Below are 20676 nucleotides of genomic sequence, written 5' to 3'. Positions count from 1 at the left end.
AGATGGAATGTAACAGCTCCAGAAAACTGCCAAGCAGCAAACATAAAATCTAGGCATCCGGGAGGCAGCTGGGCTTCTTAATTATTGGCAAATATATTTATATATAAATATTTTGCCAAGCGTGATTTGGCTTAAGAGTTCCTGTGAAGTGACCTTTTGCTTTCCTTTGTTTTGTGTCTGTACACATGTCCTAGATAGATACATGGGGAGAGAGGCAGAGACGCAGAGATGAACGGATTTCACACAGACCTCCGAAATCCCAAACGATGCCTAAATTAAAAGAAGAGGGATGTGAAGTGAGGCATAAGTGCAAGCACAGATTTCAGAACTGTGAAAATATGTCAGCAGAGCATCATTTTTTGGTTCAGACTGATAATCAGTCCCTGCTCTCATTATAAGATCAGAAGGGCCATCTGTCCTCTCTGGATAATTTGGAGCTCAGATACAGTGAGCACCCTTGTTAGAAAATGACCCTCCTACTCTCTGTAATCACAAGCACTTGCAGCCCTGGGATTCGCACGCAGCCGGGGAGGAACAGATTGGTTCCAGATCAGTATTGATTACGTATAGATTTGTGGTTTATTTGGTGCTTTATTTTGGTGAGAAGGTTTTTATTTTGGACGGGTGGTGTGGTTTGTTTCCTGCCTGCATTTTCCAACCTGTCACCTTCACTTCTTCGGACTTTTCTCTCCCTTCTCGAGATGTAATGCTAGGATGTTGCATGAGACCGAGGAGTGTCTTGATTTTGTAATGAGAGAAATAAGCATCAGTCTGAACAATACAGCCCGGGAAGCTGTTTCCTAATACACGATCCCTATTTGTCTGCAGTGTGCTGTTTCCCCTCCGGTACACGGTAATTCTCGAATGAGCGACTGACTCATTCACAGTCGCAGCAGAGAGGTGTAAAATTCAAGGATTCTTCAACATTTGCTCTGGACCTGCAAATAAAATCAAGCCTTAGCGAGTTCACTGACATAGGACAAAGTCATTAGCCCAAGGGAAAAGGCTTGGCATGGGATCGTGGGCTACCTTCCTCTTCTGACCCAGATTCAGGGACAAAGTCCCATGTCCCCCCCGAAAATTACAGTTTCCAGTCAAGGAGAAAACTTGATCATCGGAAGAGCAGGAGTGAAGTTACTCTTTTTCGGGGAAGAGTCCTTGCAGGAGTAATTCATCCCGGATCATTCTTGGGGGGATCAATGTGTATTGTATCGCTAATGGCAGAACAAAGATTACAAATAGGACGGACAGTTTCAGGACATCAGGACACGGGGAAGTCGCAGGTGGGAGGAATCCGATTTAAGAGCTAAGAGCTTCGTCGCCTCTAACGACCCGCTATAAGAGACTTGGGGGTTTCAAGAAGTAGTTTATTATTATTCTGACGGTAGCGGTTTCTCCTCATTTGTAAGACAATGATGTTTAATATTCACCGAGGAGTAGTGAGGTGGTATTTGAAGCCCACTCCCCGGCGCCAAGGGCAGGGTTCCCATTCGCACATTGCTGCGGCTGCCGGGCTGCTCTGCGCCGGCAGGGGCCATTCCCTGCGGGGTCGCCGGGCCGGGGATCCCGGGGGACCGACCCCCCATTCCCTGCGGGGCCGCTCCGGCCGGGCCTGGGCCGGGCACCTCCCCGAGGGGCTGCAAAGAGACCCCATCCTCGGGGGCGGAGGGCTATTAAGCGACATTTACAAACTCAACCGACTTCAGTCCCCGGTGTTAGAGCAGCCGGCGGGGACGGGCGCTGCCCCACCGGCCTCGTCGCCGGCTTCACTGGGGAAGGCGGGGGCTGAGCACCCCCGGGCTGGGGGCGGGCAGGGGCTAGGCACACTCGAGGCGAGATTTAGCAGGTATCCCAAGACCGCTTTGTTTTGCGATTGCCATCCATAAAACATCTATGCTAAGAATGAGAACAAAGCAGAGCCCAGGTAACTCTCGCTGCAACTGCTGGCTGGCGTTAAGGACGGGCACGCTTTCGGGTAATCAAAATAATGTCTCAGTTGATGCCAAATAGGTCTCTTTATCCAGCAGCTAAATCATTTCGAGTGCTGTTTTCGTGGTTTGGTTTCTTCGGGTTTTTTTAAAGACTCTGAATCTACCTAATCTTTCGCCTCCCTCTCCCTCTGTCCGTAATTTTCCTCTCTAAGAAAAGCTTGTAGGTGTTTGTATAAAAATCGAGCACGTTGCGGAGAAGGAGAGGGAGAGAAAGTGGGTGCAGTACCTAAAAACTATAACACCAGGTAGCCTGAGATATATGTGGGTGATACGTATATGTTTATTCGCACCGGATATTTCTACATCTGGTAGGCAAGGCGTCAGGCTCTGCATCTGCCCACCTCTGTGTACTCCTGTGGAAGAAACCCCTCTGAAATCGCTTTACGTATGCCGGTGCGTGTATATATGTGCGTGCGGATATACAGGCAGATAGGTAGATAGATTGCACTCACGTAATCTGCCCGTGTCTATCTAGCTGGGAGGATTAGTTATCTCTGCATCTATTGAGAATTAACAAGGGCGAGAGATTATGTATCAAGGTACAGACAACGGCTATGAATATGAAACCCTACGTACATAGGTAAGACGGATTCAGCCAGCCACTCAGCTGCAAAGCTCTTCTTTAGGGCTGCTCTTCCTTATCGCCTCCGAGCCCTGAGACAGTTTCCTCCACCGGGAGATAAGGAGGAGAAGGCTCGGCGCTGCACACCCCTGCTTTTCACATCCGAAAATGACATATGTCACCGGCGTGCCTGGACTTTGCTGGAAACCGGCAGCCTCCCCCCACCCCGCCACACACACCTTTTGTTCCCGGCCAAATAAACGTTTCGGAGGAGCTGGGGAAGGGTGTTACGCCAGAAGGGCAGCGGCGGCGGGAGGGCCGCGCTCCCCTCACCACCCCCGGCCCGGCGGACGTGGCTGCGCCCCGGGAGCCCGGCGAGAAGGGGCCGGGGCCGGGGCCGGGGCCGAGCCGGGGCCGGGCGAGGGGTGCTCCAGGGCGGGGGCCCTTGCCACGGCGGGAGCGGGGCGCTCCCCGCCCGGAGAGCGGCGCCGGGGGCGGCGGCGGCGGCGGAGGGCAGAGCGGGGGGCTGTCGGGCCGGGCCTGCCGCAGCGCCGGGTGCGGAGAAGGGGCCGCGGCTCCAGCCGGGGGGCAGCAGCGGCAGGCGGGAGCCGAGGGGCGGGAGAGGGGGAGCTGGGCGGCCGAGGAGGCCGGGGCGCGGAGGCCGGGGCCGGGGCGGTGCACGGCGAGGTCTCTCCGCCGCGCAGGACCGTATTTTGCGGCAGAAACTCTCTTGAGCGCAGACAATGGAGCGGGATGTTTACTGCGGGCGGGGAGACAATTAGCAATTCATCGGGAGAGATGTGTCACCCAAATGTCACGGGGAAGCTAACATGACATCTGTTTTAATGGCTCCGTGCTAATAAACTCCTCTCGAAGGGCGGCTTTGTGGGGACGTCAAAGATTATTTACAGAATGAGTCAGTTTCCAAACGGGCTGAGGCGCCGTCGGTGGCGGCGGGAGCGCGGCGCGGCGGGGACACGGCGCCCGGGACGCCGGGGGGGCGGGAAGGACCCGCCGGGGAGGGGGGACCGCGCCCCCGCGCCCGCACCGGCGGGTAGGGCCCCGGCTCGGCTCGGCTCGGCTCGGCAGGGCCCGCCTCGTGGGGGGCGGTCAGAGCGGGGCGGCTCCCCCGGCCCGGGCCCGGCCCGGCCCGGCCCAGCCCGGCGCCCCCGGCCCCGCGCAGCACCCGCGCTGCCCGGCGAGGGGACGCGGCGCGGCAGCCCCAGGCGGGCATCCTTCCCCCCGCGACGGCTGGCCGTGCCTCGGCGGGAGGGGGACAGTTGCTGTAGAGGTTGGCAGCCCGTGCGCCCGAGGGGATGTACGTCCACCTCCGGGGCTTGCCTTCTGCTTAGCTTCGCCTGGAGGATGGGGGAGTCCCAGTCCCGGGAGAGTCACGCTGTGCGGAGAGGCCCGAAGCAGCAGGGAGCGGCTCCCCGTCCCAGTGGGGCCGCGGCCGGGGGGCACGGAGCGGCCCGGCCGCCGGGATGAAGTTCCTTGACACCGGGAAGCGGCGAGGCCCCAGAAGAGTGGCCGGGTTTACACCGAGTGCCACATCCTGCGTTATTGAACAAGACACGCTGCAGTAAAACACATAAGTAGACAAACCGAGAGAATCCATTTAGAACAGTTAACACAGTCTGACTCGCTCACAAGCACACAGTGGGGGGAGGCAATTTAATTTCCCTTAAATCCATCCGAAGATTTTTATGTTCAGATTGTTGTTTAGATGGCATGAAAGGGTTCTTTAAAAGAGAAGGAGAGGGGGAAGAAACCTTTCCAGCCGCTGGCCGTTGGCCTGTGTTCGTGTGCCTCCTCTATTTTCATGTTCTGGAAAGCCAGGTTGGGTGTGGGGGGAGTGGAAAATGCGCACCTGCACTTGCAAATGTTTGTGTGTGTATAAAGAGAAAATGTGTTTCTGTGTTTCTCTCTCTCTATATATATATATGTACAAATAAATGTGCACGCGTTTTTCTATCTGTAGAGGGAATAGATACTGCACATTTTTAAGACAGGCAGAGCGAGCCAATTCAAAAAGTCTTTACTCGTGCAAAACGCCGCTGAACGTAATAGCAGGTTATTGCAAACCTGTCTTCGGTACTTATTAATCGTCCAGATCAAATACATTAATGGATAGCGAGAATGAAAATAGGCTGAGAACCGTCTGTCGTCCTTTCAAGGGCAACGAAAACGCGGTACTGACACCGGGTCTGAACGCAACAGCATGCTCCGTAACCTGGGGAGAGGGAGGAGGTGGGCCGGGAAGTGGGTGGGTAAGAGGAAAATTGCCATTGTCAGGAAAACTAAATGTAATTTTAGGTGGCCCACATCTGAGATGAGTAAATAAGCTATGGATCTTCTTTGCCTCCTCCTGTCTCCAGGGCTATTGTATTCCCAAAGAAACGGCGAGGGTAGGCGGGTGCCAGCCCTGCACGTGCGGGATGACCCAGGGGACAGAGGCGCAGGAGCGGGGGCTTCGCCAGCCGCCGGGCCGGGGGCACCGCGCCGCGCTGCCGCCCCCCTCCCCCCGCTCCTGCCGGGGCGGGGGGCGCGGGGGCTGCGGCGGCGACCCCTCTCCCGCAGCCTGGCGCACCACGTCCCCGTTTATTACCCACCTCGTGGCGCAGATCTTCTTCCTCGGGCTTCGACGGGAGGGTCGGGGTTCTCCGGGGGTAAACGCTCCGGCCGCTTCCCAGGACGCGGTCTCCCGGGGGGGCGGGGGGCTGAGGGAGCGGGGGGACACCGACACCGTTCCTACGTGCCCTTTGCTTACACGGGCGTTTGTACGTATCGCACCAATTCTGAGTAGCTGCCGGTGCGTGTGCACCTGTGCCCGTGACTTTTGGGGAGAGCGGGGAAGGCTCCCCGGCTGCTCTCTCGGCTTGAGCCCTCGCTGTTGCGCTTCGCCCCGGCGCGGGGTGCCGGGCAGAGGCTGCCCGCCGCGGCCGCGGAGGGCAGCGGGGCGGCCCCGGCAGGTCGGGGGCGGCGAGGAGCGAGCCCCGGGGGCGCGGCGGGCGGCCGGGAGCGGGGCCGGCCCGCTTGCCCAGCCCCGCCGCCGGCCGGCTGCCGAGGCCAGACCGCTGGGAGCAGGGGGAGGCAGGGGAGGGATCCCGCCTCTATCCCAGCTATTTCCAGAGCTTGGGAGCCCGGTAAACAGAACGGTCTTGCTATCTCCTCGCGCGGATAAGGCAAGAAGCGGCTTTCTTTAATAATATGATTGAAATGTTAGGGGTATGATGCTTCCTCGTTAGTAATACTGGCTTTGCATGCAGAGCACAATCCCATCCCTCTAGACTGCTTAGCCAAAACAGAGCGTAAACTCTGTAATTAGTAACGTGTTCCATCATTAAAGAGCCCTGCTGAGAATTTCTATTTAATAATGGTCTTAAATTAGTTATGATGGTAAATACTCATCTGGAAATTCAACATCTAAAACCATCTACAATCTGGAAATGCTCCAGTGTTGCTGTAATCTCCTGTAACACAGAAATGACTATCACATTCAACCATCGCATTAGAAATTCGCCGTACCGTTTGGTCCACGAATATACAGTATGGATGTGTTAATTAGGTTAACCCGTACACTGTCTGCTTCACAAATATTTAGAAATAAACAATGAAAGCTCCTTTTTAATACGATACAGCTGGGGGGGGCGGATTTGACTCTCGCGGTTGGAAAGTCTTTTGTTTTCAGATAAGGTGGAACTACAGCGTCCTCGGGCCTAAGAGTTCACCAACACACGCCCACGGACGCGCACCCGCTCCTGCGCGCAAACGCCACCTCGGCCGCGCTCAGCAGCTCCCGCGACACGCCGCGCCAGCACCCACGGCTCCTCCCGCAGAACGTGGCTTTTATCGCTCGCCTCCCGGCTCAGGCAGGTCAGTTCGTACCACACTGTTTTTTTCCCCTTTTAAACTGAAAACAGCTCCCTCCTTCTCTGCCGTGTGCCCAGCTGCGCAGCGGGGCTCGGTTCCGGCAGTCCTTCCAAGAGAGTTTTAAAAATAGTCCGAGGACGCGCAAGGAGGAGGCAGCGAAAGAGTAAATAAATAAATAAATAAAGCTGGCTTCCCCCCTGGCTGCATGTGGAATAAAACTTTGGCAGATAGACTGTGATGCAGGTATAAATAAGTCATTCAGGTACACTTATCCCCACTGGGGATATAAAGGAAAGTTATTTGTAATAACAATAGAAAATCAGTAACTGAGATAGCTGGGGGTTATGGTAAGAGGGAGGTGAAGGGCGGGAAGTATACTTCTGTGTTTACCTAGACGTCTAAACGTTTATCCTCTCTAGCACTAACCTTTCATGTTTAATGAATGAATCTGCATTGCAGGTTGGTTTTTTTTCCCTCCATGTGCCGGCTAGTTTTAAATCTGCAAGCACCACAAAGAGGCCGTGATCCCATCTGCCTATGATTCCAAATTAAAGTTCAAACGGATGGCTTACACACTGCTGATCCTGTATCATAGCCTCTTGCGACCCTTCAATTACTATTTAATAGAATTACAGTGTAAAATCCCAATAGTCTTAAAGAATGTTTTATCACAGACTGAAGAGAGAGAATATACAGACACCTCCAATGTTACTGAACTGTATTACTGACCTATTTAGATATTAAAAGGGAATATTTAGTGTTCTACAAGATATTACAAGAGCTACTTTAATCTGAAAACATGCGTATGTCTACGTGCATGTGTGTCCACATATATATGGGACTGTGTGTGTAGATATTGCAAAGATCAACTCCATCCCATCAGCGAGTGCACACAGCCACGCTGCATGGAAGGGTGTGATCACCCGTGTACGCACGTACACACACTCGTGCAAACACACGTGCTCCTCCAGGCCCGGGTAGAAATCAGTGTGTTCTGGTAAATTGCCGTACGACTTTATTGTTGCCAGATATTGCTAAAGAGGGTATTCCTGTAGGAAAGCAATTTTTCCTCCACTCATTGAAACATACTCTTTAATTGACCTTATTATTAAATGAACTTCCTCTAATGATGTTTCTATGGGGACAAAAAAAGCAAATATTTGCAGTAGATCTAAATGTCCCTCTAATTGCTAGGACTGGAATTAAAGTCAGTCACGGTCTGGCTTTAGATACTGCAGATCTTGACTTCCAGCGTAGTTTTCTTCTTTCTTTTTCGACCTGTTCGGCAAAGGACCTGCCTGCCGCAGGGAGGGCCGATCCTGCCACTTCGTCTCGCTTACAGCGAGGCTGTTATAACCACACACTCCCAGATATTTACATCTCCCCTTTCTTTATTCATTACTCTTTTGCATCTTTCTTCTCTCGCAGATCCCGAGGTGCCGAGCCGCTTCGAAGCCTCCTGGTCTGAAAACACCTTGCTTCCAAAATAAAAAAAGAACAGCGCCGAAAACAAAAACTCCCAGCCGTCCCTCCCCCAGACGCAGCAACACAAATCCTTTAGTATCATTTAATCATAGCTATATCCCGACAGCCCCTGCCTTTTGTCATTACCGTGCCAGAAGAGAATATTTAGCGCGATCGTCGGTAATATCCCTAGTGCTTTCTCTTCCCAACTCTTTCTCCCCCCGCCCCCCTCCACCTTCTCCATCCCTTGGTCAGTTCGCAACTGGGCGGTTTGGTTCATTTGCCCCCTTTTTTATACACCATTTACAAACTTCTGTGTCCCAGGGCTCTCCGCAGGGGGGGTGATGCGGCTACAGGCCACGGGTGCCCTCTGCATTTTGGACTCGCCTGTGTGTGTGCGTGGCAGGCTGCACACCCGTGTGTGTGTGTGTGTGCTCTAGAAAAAGGCAATGTTTGTCTGTCCTCTCCCTACACGCGGAATCCAGGCCAGTGCGATGTGGAGCTCAATAAGAAACTGCATGAATAAACACGAATAGAAAGTTGTGCTCAGCTAACCGAAGAAATCGGAGCAATACCAGGGCACCAACGTCCACATTTCTTTTCACTTCGGGCCGGGGCAGTAACCTCATCCGGGTATGCTAAAAATTAAGGGCAACGGGCAAACAGATTCAAGTCCCTCGAAAAGGCGGCTGTAATTGATCGGGCAGAGGGAGCTGGGGGTGATCGAAGCCTACGCCTGGCCGCCGAGGGCCGGCAGCAGCCGCGGCCCGGCAGCCACACAAAGGACACCCGGCCGCGCTAAAGGGCTCAGGCCGGCCCGCGGGCAGCGGCAGCGGGGAGGGAGGGGCGCAGGCAGGTGACTTCGGTGGTCTCCAGACCCCCACGCCGGGGTGCACGCCCGCCGCTGGAGCCGCAAACCGGAGCTCGCCGGGGACGAAGGCAGCGGTACAGCCCCACGGCGAGGGGACGGGCGGCGGGGCGGGGGAGGGGGGCAGCTCTCGTCTCCCAGTTGCTCCCGGAACCGGCTGGTCCGGGCCCGACTTCCGACGGGGCGGGCGGGGCGGGGCCGTGCCCCCGCGGCCGCGGGCGGGAGGCGGCGGTGAGGGGCGGCGCAGGCCGGGGGAGCGGGGCCGCCCGGGCCGGCTCCCGGGGAGGCAGCGCGGTGTGCTGCCGGGCTCCGGCCATCTGCCTCCCGTCCTCCGGCTCGCGCTTAAATATTGATCAAGCGCACTTCAGCTTCCGAGTAATTTCATCTTAATCAACGGCCGAGCTCGGCGCGGATAATGAACTAATGCTGGAGAGGCGCTGTCGATAATGCGCGGCCAGGGGCAGGGAGGAGGCAGCCTTCCAGTTTGGCGGGGCTCGATAGGCCCTATCTTCCCGGGGCAGATGGACTTAGTGGGTGAGGAGGCTTAAACACAGCTTTTCATACATTTACACCTCAATCAGCCATTCAGATTTTTAATGCAAATCCTGAAACAACACCATTTACCCATTACGGAGCCCGGCTTTGAAACGGCCTGTCATTAGCGGCACCCTCGGTACCCCGAAACCGCGCAGACACCGGCGTCCCCCTGGATGTGTGTGCGTGTGTGTGTGTCCGTGCGCCCCACACAAAGGCCCGCGGGGTCCGGGCGGAGGCGAACACCCCCAGCGGGGCCGGGGCAGCTCGGTCCTCCGGGTTTGGGCTGGGGCTCCTGCCAAAGGGTAACTTTTCGGGGGTGGGGGGTGGCAAATGGCACCGGCGACAGGGCCCTGCCTGGGAGGCTGGAGCCTGAGGCCAGGTGCGGATGGAGTGAGGCTGAAGGAGATCTCTGGCCTCCCCTAACTGCCACGGCACGACGGGGCGATCTTCTGGAGGCTTAATCAGGGGGAAGAAAAATCCAAACCTATCAGTGTAAGGCTCAGCTGAGGTAGATTATTGCTGCCGGCTTCACGCCTTCTAGCTGCAGCTTCGAGATGCGAAAATGAAGGAAGAGAAAGAAAAAAAAATAAACCCCAAACTTTCACGCCTCTGAATCCTTTCAAGTATCAAATCCCATTGAAAATAAAGCAGGATGGGAACGACACTCCTACCAGCGAGAACCAGAAATATTGCGCTTAAAAACAATGTACTGACACCGAAGACCTCCTTCCTACCCAACCCCGGGGGTGACTAGAAGGGCCGGGTTCTTTTCTTATAAAGGCCTCTCCGCTGCCTCCTTGCCGGGGGGGAGAGAAAGAGCAGCCCCAGTTCAAGCATGAGACCCGTGAGAGGGTGCCGGCCTTTGGGGAGCCTTTTATCCCCTCCTGGGTAGTATTTCTCCCCTCCAAAAGCCGCATGGGGGAGGGGAAGAACTAGGTCCATCACACGACCCCCTTCTCCCACCCACGCGGAACACGGGAGCCCTATTGTGTCTGTTTCCCCCTCCCTCGCCCCAAGCAATTCCCGTCCATTCCGCTTTCGTACAACCGGGCGTTATTTTCTTTTAACTCCCCACTAGTGTTGGCGACGGGGCAGTGACGCCGCCGGAGCTGCCCGTGGAGAGACCCCGCCGCGGAGCCGCGCGTGGAGCGAAGCCCGAGGGGGCGGGCGCTGCCTCGAGCCGTCCGTGTCCTTTCCCGCGGTGGCTCCCGCGGGGAAACGGAGAAGTCCCCCCCCAACACACACCCTACGCGGGTCTCCGCGGTTCGCAGGTGCTCAATGGCCCAGCGTGGAAACTCTTTCCTGCCCCGGCCAGGGGGTGTCTCGGAGTGGGGGGACACACGTGCCCTCCGCGCTCGCTGAGCGCACACACGCGGCTTTTCCTCGGAGGCACTAAAGGTGTATGAACGTATTCGCACATCAGCTTATTCCTTAAAATTACCCGTTAGTGGCTTGCTCTAAGATCTCACATTCTAGTGGGTTCCCCCAGATCCCCAGGTAGCCTCTTGGGGCGGGGGGACGCGAGGGGAAGCCCAGGAGCTTCCTAAGGCTTTCCGTAAACCTAGTTCAGACTTCCCCCAAAAAGGGGAGGAGGGAGGAGGGAGAGAGGACTCGGGCAACACAAAGGTAGATCGGAAGTCCAAATTAGTTTGGAAATGGTCAAGATATTCCAGGCACGTTTCTCCCTAAATCCCTGATAAGTTTAAAAATTGTATTTTCAAGTAAAAACAAGTTTAGAATTTACCTCTCATTAATTCACGGCTGAATAATCTGCCCAGGGCAAAGCAAAACTTTAATTAAAAAAAAAAAAAGGAAAGGAAAAAAAAAGAAAGATGCTGAAATACTGTTAGTCATGCAAATAAAAGCTTCTTTCAGCACATTACAATATATTCCGGATTCGACGGGAGGAGCTGCAGCCCGCTTAGGGCGAGGAGTTTATGTTTTTGTTTTCATTTAAAGCTACAAAACAAATCCCGAAATGTCTTAACCGCTCTCTGGAGACACTCGGCCCTGCAGACAGGCGTCCGGGGGAAGCCTTTCAGCTCGGAGTGCACAAAAAAAGGACGGGGGGGGGGGGGCGGGAGGGTATCGCTGGAGCCCGCGGTGGCGGAGGGGAGCCGGAGGGACCCAGCCATGCCCCGTGCCCCGCGCCGCCGCCGCCGCAGCCCGGTGTCCCCGCTGCCGCCCGCAGCCACCTCGCAGGGTCGCTCCGTCCCCCCAGAATCTCCGCGGGGTGTCCCGCCGAGGCGGGGAAGGCGGGGGCCGGCCGCGGCGCAGGGGCCGCGCAGCCGGGGCCGCGGCGGGGCAGGGCGGGAGGCAAGGCGCCCACGGGGAGGGCGTGTTTTTCCGTGGCGGACAAAAACACCGACATCGCTGGATAGATAAGAAAATGGAATACTGTATTTGATTTAGAAAGTTTGTACATATAGATAAACACGCAGTTAAGGAAACAATAGTTTAAGCGTCCTACGTGGAGTTTAAGAAGAGACCCCCAAAGCTGCTATGAAATACTCAAAATAGCTTTTGCATAAGATAACTACAGTTGCACCCTAAGCTTTTTTTTTCTTTTTTTTTCTTTTTTTTTTCTATCGCTGAGGTCCCTTTTGAAAACCTAGCACGTCAGATCTTGACAGCTAAGTTTGTGCAAGGAACACCGAGTCAAGGAAAATAAAAAGGAGAGAGAGTGAAAGGGTGGGAGGGAGATAGACAGGGAGGGGGGAGGAAGAAAGAAAGAGTAGAGCAAATATCATATACAAGCATTTCTACACATATATTACAAACTGGGAAAATGACCGCATCATTAAGATATACATAATTCATATAAAATTTTGAAATAAAAATAAAAATCTGTTACAGTCATAACTATTCTTTTTCCACATTTATAACCAGTACCCACACAGGCAGTGACAGAAGTGTAGAAAAAAAGGTGCTTACGAATAAAATGATTGTCTGCTGAACAAAAAAACAGAAAACTGCATCTTGGCTGGACCATCACTTGGACTTAAAAAAAAAACAACAAAAAAACCAACAAAAAACAGAGAGAAAGGAAGAGGGAGAAAGAGAGAGAAATAGGGGCAACAAAAAGGCGATAAACATTTGTTATTTCCCTCTTCAAGGAGTTCCTTTTTAATTTTTTTTTTATTTTTTTTTTTTTACAAATTCGATCGGAGTTTGCATTTGTTTGTCTGGTTTCTGTTTGTTTTCCTTTACTATAGAGAATATTTTTTCCCAGATACAAATTTTATCATCATCATCATGCAAGTGGGTGAAATGCGTCCATGGAAAAGCGCAAAGGAGAAATCGTGCTTGTCCTAAAAAGAATACAATTGTCACTTTTGCTTTGTTTTTTTTTTTCTTTTTTTTTCTTTTTATATATATAATAATTATTATTTCCCGCCCCCCCCACCCCCCCGCTGCAGCACCAGCGTTTGTGACTGTTGAAGTTTTAGCTCCATCTCTTGGTGGTGGTGTTGGCTGACGGTGGTGGTGGTGGATTCTCTGATCCCTGTCTGTTTGTTTGCTATTATGTTTGGGTCGTGTTTGGCCTTTTCTTTCCTCCTGGCTGTGTGTGTGCGTGCATGCGTGTGTGTGTCCTGATTCTAGGTTGCCTCGGTTTGTTTTGCTCAGGTCGGGGAGAGGGTGCTTGGCTGTTTGGATTTGGATTTTTTGTTTGTTTGTTTTCCGATATCATACATCACATTCCGAGTCGCTGGAGGTTACCGAGAGGATGGAGGTGCCCGTCTCGGCTCTTTCTGTCAAACTGGAGACGCTGGTGGTCGGGCTGGCCGCCGTGGACGGAGACTCGGCCGAGCTGTGTGTCGGGCAGCCGGGCTCTGCCAGCGACCGCATGCCGCTCTGTCCTATCGCCTGGTGCTGGAGCCTGCATCGCGCCGGGAGACAAAACAACAGCACAGCCCCTCTGAGACACCGCGGCCGCCGCCGCCGCCGAGGGGACGGCGCCCGCCAGACCCCGCGCCCGCCTGGGGACGGCCGCGGCCCCCGCCCGGAGCGGAGCGGAGCGGACCCCCCGGCCCGGCCCGGCCCGGCCCGGCCCGGCCGCCTTCCCGCAGCGCCCCGCGGAGCCCGGGAGCGGCGGCGGGCGGCAGGGCCAAGCTGCGCGCCCGGGCCGCGCTGCCCTCGCCGCAGGCGCGGCCGGGCCGGGCCGGGGCTTCCCCGCGCCGCCGGGGCTGGCCACCTCGGGGGGGGGGCACCCAGCGCAAAGACAGCGAGAGGGGTGGCGGCTGCAGCGGGGACGGGGAGGGGGGGAGAGCGGTTCCCTGCCCGGTGGTTTGAAAAAGAGGAGCAGCGCCTTCCCTTTCCCCGGGTAGCCATTCATCCCCGCGGCACCGCGGGCCTAGGAGAAAAGCACGTCTGTGTGAGCTCCTCGCACGCTTGGCCATGGCGGAAAGCTGCAAGGACCGGTCTGCAACGGGGAAGAATCGCACGGGATCCTCATTCTGTACTCGGGCGAATATCTGTCTAAATATTTTCCAGCGGTCAGGTAAACACTCTGGGGTCTGCGGCAGGACTGGAGGAAGGTCCTGCCCTGGGAACGCAGCGCTATCGAGAAAGTGAAAAAGGGCGATTGTGGAACACGGCGCTTCTCTCCCCTCGAAATTTAAGTCCCTTTTCCATCTGAAAGCCAAAATTAGCTTTAAAGTGCCGGTCCATTCACCGTCAACACTTAAGGGTACATTGCGGTTGAACTTTTTTTTTTTTTTAAAGAGGCAATAAATGATTTTTAGGTTCCCTAGCGTGTTGTGAATATTCCTCTGCGCCCGTTTATTCCGCTCGAAACCCAAAGAAAGCCTGATTCGAGGATAAGGGCTGAAAGTCCTGGGCTGAGCAGCCAGCCGCAACCTCTAGCGCCTAGCATTGCCAGCGTGAATAAAAATACGCTCTTCGCTCAACTGTTTCTCACCGGAGTATTTTCTATTTAACTGCCTGCAAAGAACAGAAAAATGTACCCGCTTTATTTTACATTTATCATTATTTTAAGTTGTCTAATTTCAGCGTCTTTGATTTTTTTTCTCCCATTTACAATTCCTGGTGCATTCATCTGCTGTCAACAGCGCTGAGTCAACAAAAGCATCCGTAGGCAACTTCTGTTTATTTACAGTCCTAAACTGATCTGTTTTCCATCTAATGGAAATTAAATGGCGAGGCACTTTTAGGTTGCATTTCTCCAAGAGAACCGTGAGTCAATAACATCAGTGCTATAATTAGGAGGAATTTAAGAGACAGCATTTACAAAACCAAGAAGTTTTGTCTACACGCTTACAGCGGTAGCCAAACTTAAATTAAAATAAAAACAGTATATCAGGCTGGATTAAGGGTCCATTTTCATTTGCAAGATAACTTTTACGGAGGGTGACAAGAAAAAAAAAAAGGGGAAGGGTGCCTCGCTTTTATCATGGCAAAGCAGAAATAATAAAAATAAATAAATAAATGAAGGAGACACCGAGAGACACGCAAATAAATGCAAGCGTAAATGGACAGGAAACACACGACCGGAGGGCCCGGCCGCCATGCGGTGTAAACAGAGAAATGGGGATGGGGGAAAAAAAGAGGTTTCCTGATCTCCTAAAGGCTTTTCTCCCTTTTTCTCCCCGAGCCGAACGGCTCCGGGCTTTGCGAGTGCGTGTGCTGGTCCCGCCGCGCAGGCAGAGGAGCACGAACAATTGGAGCGGAGCCTCCTGCTCTGCAGAAACCCGCTCGGAATCGCACCGCCCGCCTCGGCCCTTCGGCGGGGGAACCGCGCCGGAGCCCGGCCGGACGCAGATCCCGGCAAGCCGAAAGCAAAACCGGAGCCCACCGACCCGGGGCTGTGGGGTTTCCCGTCCCCCGCGGCAGCCGCTGCGGGGAGGGAGGCAGGGAGAGCCGGGCTCTGCCCCCGCCGCAGCCGCTGCGCCCCGCACACACACACGCGCGCACACACGCACGCACACAGGCGCGCACGGAGCTGCCCACGCCTGCGGGTGAGCCCCAGCCCTGCCCGCACCCCGGGAGCCCGTGGGGAGCCCGGGCAGAGCTCGGGGCGCGCCAGGCAACTTCGAGCCGTGCCTGCCCCCGTCGCATCCCTGCGGCTGCCGGGAGGAGACCTACCCGCTCGGCGGGGGGGACCAATTTCTCCCCGTGGCGGTGATGGAGAGGAGGAGGAGGAAAGGAGAGGCAGAGGCGCGCTACCGGCCGGGCGGCCGCCGAGCCGCGGCGCGGAGCGCGGCCGCCCGCGGGGCCCCGCCGCCCGACTCGCCCCCCGCCCCCCAGCTCGCCCCCCGCCCCGGAGCGGGGCTCCGCAGCCCCACTGACCTGTTTTTAGCCGCCGCTGCTCTGTCTCGTTGCCTTCGGTTTTTGAACCAGTTGCCTACTTGCGTGGGGGTGAGCCCCGTGGCCTGAGCCAGTTCCCTTTTCTTGCTGGGGTTGGGGTAAGGGTCCTGCAGGTACCACTCCCTCAGGAGGCTGCGAGTCCTCTCCTTGAAGCAGTGCGTCTTCTGCTCGCCATCCCAAATGGTCCTGGGCAGCGGAAACTTCTTCCTCACCCTGTATTTATCAACCGGCCCCAGCGGGCGACCCCTTAGCTTCTCGGCCTCCTGGTAGTGCGCTTCGAGCCACATGGCCTGCAACTTGCCGTGGGACTCCTTGGTGAATTTGTGGTTCTCCAGGATGTGGTAGAGGTCTCGGAAATTGCCCGTGTGGAAGGCCACCACCGCCCGGGCGCGGAGGATGGACTCGTGCTTGTTGATGGCCTCGCATGCCCCCGGCGCCACCGGCAGTGACCAGAGGAACCTCCCCAGCCTCTCTATGTCTCCAGTCTCCTCCAGCGTCTCGCAGACGCTGGCCACTTGCTCCGGGGAGAAGTTGAGTGTGGGCAGCTGAAACATTGACAACTCTTCGTGGGGTGCCCGGGAGCTGCCGCCTCCACCGCCGCCGGCACCGGGGCTGCAGCCCGAGCCGCTGCCGCTGCCGCCGCCGCCGCTGGCGAGAAGGAGGGAGCGGTGGTGCGGGTCGGCGGCGAAGTTTGGCAAGAAGAAATGGGTGGGATAAAGCTCTAGCGGGGACCTGAACACCATGGGATGACCGGGGAGAGGGGGAGATAAATCAAGGAGAAAAGAAAGAAAGGGAGGAAGAAGGGAGGAAAGGGCACACGCACCGCGCACGCATCCACACCCGCACACGCACACACAGCCACATAGAGGCACGGGGGCACACACACACACTCTCACACGCACACGCGGACACACGCACACGCACTCACGCGCGCACACACACACGCACACACACACGCACTCACACACACCCGGCCCCGCGCCGCCGCCGATTCAGGATTCAGTGATTCAACAGCAATCGCCCTAATGACAACAGCCTCATAATATCTCCCCTAAATCCACAGTGAGTGCAGCGCTGAAACATTTTGTTTCGCTTTTCTATTGGTCTTCTGAGTGTCGTTGTGGCGTTGCCATGGCAGCCCCTGCCAATCACTGTCAGCCCTGCCAATCATTACGGAGTACGTAAGGAAGGTTTTTACCACTTCGCCCAAATGCACGGGGGGGAGGGAAGCGGGGCCGTTGGTGGAAAAGCCTGGGTTTTTTGTGTGTGGTGGGTTTTTTTTTTTTTCCTTAATCTTTGCAACTCCTAATCTCAGCACTTCCCCTTCTCCCTGTCTCTCCCCCCTCCCTCTCCACACCCCTCCTAAATAAGGGATCAAATAATGCGAAAAGCAGTGTGCACATATTTGTTGAATGGGATGAGCAATTAGAGGGTGGAATATTATTGTGATCTTAACGAGCCTCGTTAAAGCTAAAGGAGATATGGGGGGAAAGTAAATGGGCCAGGCTGGGATACACGTTCGGATAAAGGGCTCCTAACTGAGACAATTTACACATGATTTGCACGTAGTTTCACTTCATTCTGCCTATCTGAGCACTAATAGTGCCGGGGAAGAAAAGAAAGATGAGATCATTAGACCCATCCTCACGCCGGTGACCCTCCCAGAAGCAGGCACATACAGTACAAGCTGGGTTTAGCCCTAGTTCCCCGAAGAGTCCCTCTCCTCTCCTCTCCTCTCCTCTCCTCTCCTCTCCTCTCCTCTCCTCTCCTCTCCGCTCCGCTCCGCTCCGCTCCTGCCTTCCGCTACTCCCTGCCCCTCTCCGCGGAAGGAGGGATCCGCTGCCCGCGGAGTTCCGCGGCGGCTCCGCCGAGAGCCGCGCAGGGCGCCCAGCCCGGACCCGCTCCGGCCGCCTCGGCTCCGCGCCCGGCTCCGGCGGCGCCCCGCTCGCTGCCTCCCCCGTCCCACGCCTTGCTTCCCCCGCCCTCCCGCTCCTTCTCGCCTTCCCTTTCCCTCTCCTTTCTCTTTCCTCTCTCCACTTTGTTTTTCTTTCATTCTGGCTTTCCTCCTCCCATTCGCCTCCTCTCGCCCCTTCCTTTCTCCTGAGCCCGGCGACCTCGCGAGGCTGGTCCTCACCCCCAAACCCGCCGGGGCTTTACACGGCACCTCTCTCTTCCCCCGCATTTTCTGTCCCGAACTTGCACGGCTTCTGTGCGGGGAGGAGGAAAGGCAGGCGAGCAAAGCGGGTTTGAACCCAGATTTATTTTCTTTCTTTCTTTTTTTTTTTTTTTTTTTTTTTAAATTGGGAGCAAGGAAAATCTCCGTGGTGGTTTGAGTGCATCCCTCAGTAAGACCTAGATGGGTCGCCAGACCTTGCTACCATGCAACTATATTTATTATTAGGTATGTTGCTTTTAAGAAGATTTAATCAGCATCTTGAGCTGGTAACTCTTTTGTTTAGTTTCTGTAGCTATGGAAGTGTGATTTACAGAGATTTGTACGGGTCATGGACATCTTTCCAGACTTACTGTGTATATTTAGACAGGACTTTGCTTGGTGTTAAAAAGTGTATATTTTGAATAGGTTCACACACAGTAGCAAACAATACCGACATTGTAAAGGCATGTACAACGAGTATTGAAACGCAGCATCCAGACTTCAACTAATCTGCCCTCAATAAAGCTGAAATAATTATCCTAAGCCGCCTTTCTAGAAGAAAAATCATTGAGGAATTCAAAACTTTTTTAAAGATCTTTTCTGCATTCCGATGGAGATCGAGGGGTGAGGCTTGGAGCCCAAACTACTTTCAGACATCAATGGAGGGAAAGGGGGGGGGGGGAAGAGAGATATTACAATTAAAATGTGAAAACATAGCGTGACTTGCCCTATCCGAAGGATAATAATAATACTGCTATGGGTGGTAGAAGTTCTTTAGCTGGGCTCCAAACTGGTTGTGATCCTTTCACAGCGCACTCCTCGTGAAATAATTCCAAGTGGCAGATGAATAGGTCCAGTTGGAAGAGCTGCTGGACTGGAAGAAGCTCGCTGTATTACACATTCATCTGATTTCCACTAAACTGTCATCGGTGAGCTACATGGCTTCATAGTCCTAATGGAAATAACTCGCCCTCTTAATTTTTAGTGATCTGCTTAAACACTTCTGTTAACAGACTTGGGGAAAACTCCCCCCCCCGCACCCCCCCCCGGCTCCTATTTCCAGTTGTACAGCTAAGGAGGGAAAGAGACTTCTCAGCCCCTCTGCAAATCGACTTGGAGGTATTAATTGGACAACAATATGTTTAGTCAAAGATTTTAATACACACACACACAAAATCTTTTTCTTTGTAATCCTTTCCTTTTATGTAAAGGATTACGGGGGGGGGGGGGAATTCCTGCCGGAGTTTCTTAATATTTGATTCCACTTTTCTTCAAGCTGCAAATTAAACTGCCTTAAAATGTATTTCCAGAATAAAATCCAAACCGGCCTTTTTTTTTTTTTTTCCCCCTAATCTCCCAGACGATCATGCACTGGTCGTTAGCCTATAGGTTGCATCTCTCTATTAGGATTCCTGATGAACCTTTCAAAGCTTCGATATTTCTTTCTTTCTCTCTTTCTTTCTCTCTTTCTCTCCCCCCAGACCTATGAAACATACAACAACTGCATTTCTGGTGAAAATCTTTCTTCCGAAGTATCCTTCTGTAGGCCATTTCAATGCATGTCCAGTCTGCGAGCGTGCGTCCGTGTGTTTAAAGCCAAACAAACCCACAAACCTGGTGTGCCGACCGGCTAATGTCAAGGTCTCACTGAAGCCCGCTCTCCTCTCTGTGCCCGCGGACCAGCGGTCCAGCGCAGGAGCTCTGCCAGCCAGAAGCTCCTGCAGGGACGGAGCCAGCATCTTAAAATGCGTGCGCCTGTTCCCGCGGCTCGCCAACGCGGGTCACCGAGGCGCGGTGGTCGTCAGCCAGACCTCGGGAGCGGATCCGGCGTTTGCCCAGCCTGGCCGGGGATTCAGCGCTCCCCTAAGCCTGTTAGGGACACACTCTCATGTCCTGAAATGTGCAAGCAGATAATTGCTGGCGCTCTAGCTTTGTGTGAGGAGGCCAGGGTGTAAATGGCTTTTAATGACTGCAGCTGCTGGCTGCAAACTGTCAATGGGATCGGCTAATGCCGAGCCCGGACCCGCCGAGCCGCAGCCGGGCGGGCGCAGCCGCCGGCCCCCACCGGCAGCGCGGAGCGGCGCGCGGGGCAGCGCGGAGCGGCGCGCGCAGCCGGGCGCGGAGCCGGGCGCGGCCGACGGCAGCAGGAGCACGGCGGCGGACGGGGCTGGGCAGAGGCTGCCCTCTCGGCTGGGAAAATCCTTTCCGGATCCTGTGAGTTTGTTACGGGCAGGCGGAGGTCCCGCGGGGGAGCCTCCCGGGCGTGCGCTGCCTCGCACCCCCCCCCCCGCCGTCCTTCTCCACTCCCGCGCTGGGGCTCGGGGGTCCGGTACGGGGACAGGCGGGGTCCCCCCCCTCGCTGCCGATAGCCATCTTCTCCGGGCTGGGGAACCTGCCGTCCGTTTCCAGTCAATCTTACTTGATCCCACATGATTCATTGTTTCAGCTGCTAGAATGACATGTGGCTCTGCAGGGCAGGGGAGCAACTCCCCCCCTCCCCAAAAACTTCCCCCTAAATAAACCAGGACAAGCCTGTGCTCTCGTCTGGAGAGAGCCCTGCGAAGTTGTGAGCTTTGTGTACGGGTGTGCGAGTGTCGGGCTGCCAACCTGGAGGACTTTTCGGGCGAGAGGAAGGGAAGCAGAGAGGGAAGCTCTTTTATTTCGCTGCTTGTTTTGATGGTCGCTCCCAGGAGGCTGCGATTTTCTGCTGCCTAGTTAGTGCCCCTTAATCCTGACTCGGGAGCGACTCAGTCGACGCTTGCAAGGGCTGATTATTTTTTTTATCGGGCGAGGCAGGGGCTCAGACGGGGCTGGGGCGTAGCGGTCGAGGTACGGGCGAGCGGAAAATGCAGCACGGCGGCCGCGGCAAGGGGGAAGGCGAGGGGGGAGAGAGGGAGAG

General features: G+C 55.1%; 1 protein-coding gene across 2 annotated transcripts; it reads right to left on the bottom strand.

Moving 5' to 3' along the window:
- Positions 1–11673: 11673 nt before the first annotated feature.
- On the bottom strand, positions 11674–16699 carry SIX3 (SIX homeobox 3). 2 transcript variants are annotated; one of them, XM_069800299.1, is made up of 3 exons: positions 15605–16699; positions 13016–13175; positions 11674–12606 (listed from the first exon to the last, which is right to left on the bottom strand). In XM_069800299.1, exons 1-3 carry the CDS (start codon positions 16363–16365, stop codon positions 12505–12507), a joined length of 1023 nt encoding a protein of 340 aa, XP_069656400.1. In that variant the 5' UTR covers positions 16366–16699; the 3' UTR covers positions 11674–12504. The 2 variants fall into 2 exon arrangements, with proteins under 2 accessions (XP_069656400.1, XP_069656399.1); XM_069800298.1 differs by lacking the exon at positions 11674–12606 and having other exon boundaries at positions 12953–13175; positions 15605–16698.
- Between the last annotated feature and the right edge of the window lie 3977 nt (positions 16700–20676).

Source organism: Haliaeetus albicilla, chromosome 13 (assembly GCF_947461875.1).
Source record: "Haliaeetus albicilla chromosome 13, bHalAlb1.1, whole genome shotgun sequence".
Lineage (NCBI taxonomy): Eukaryota > Metazoa > Chordata > Aves > Accipitriformes > Accipitridae > Haliaeetus > Haliaeetus albicilla.
Note: the sequence above shows the minus strand (reverse complement) of the source record. Positions and strands in the feature narration are given on the sequence as shown.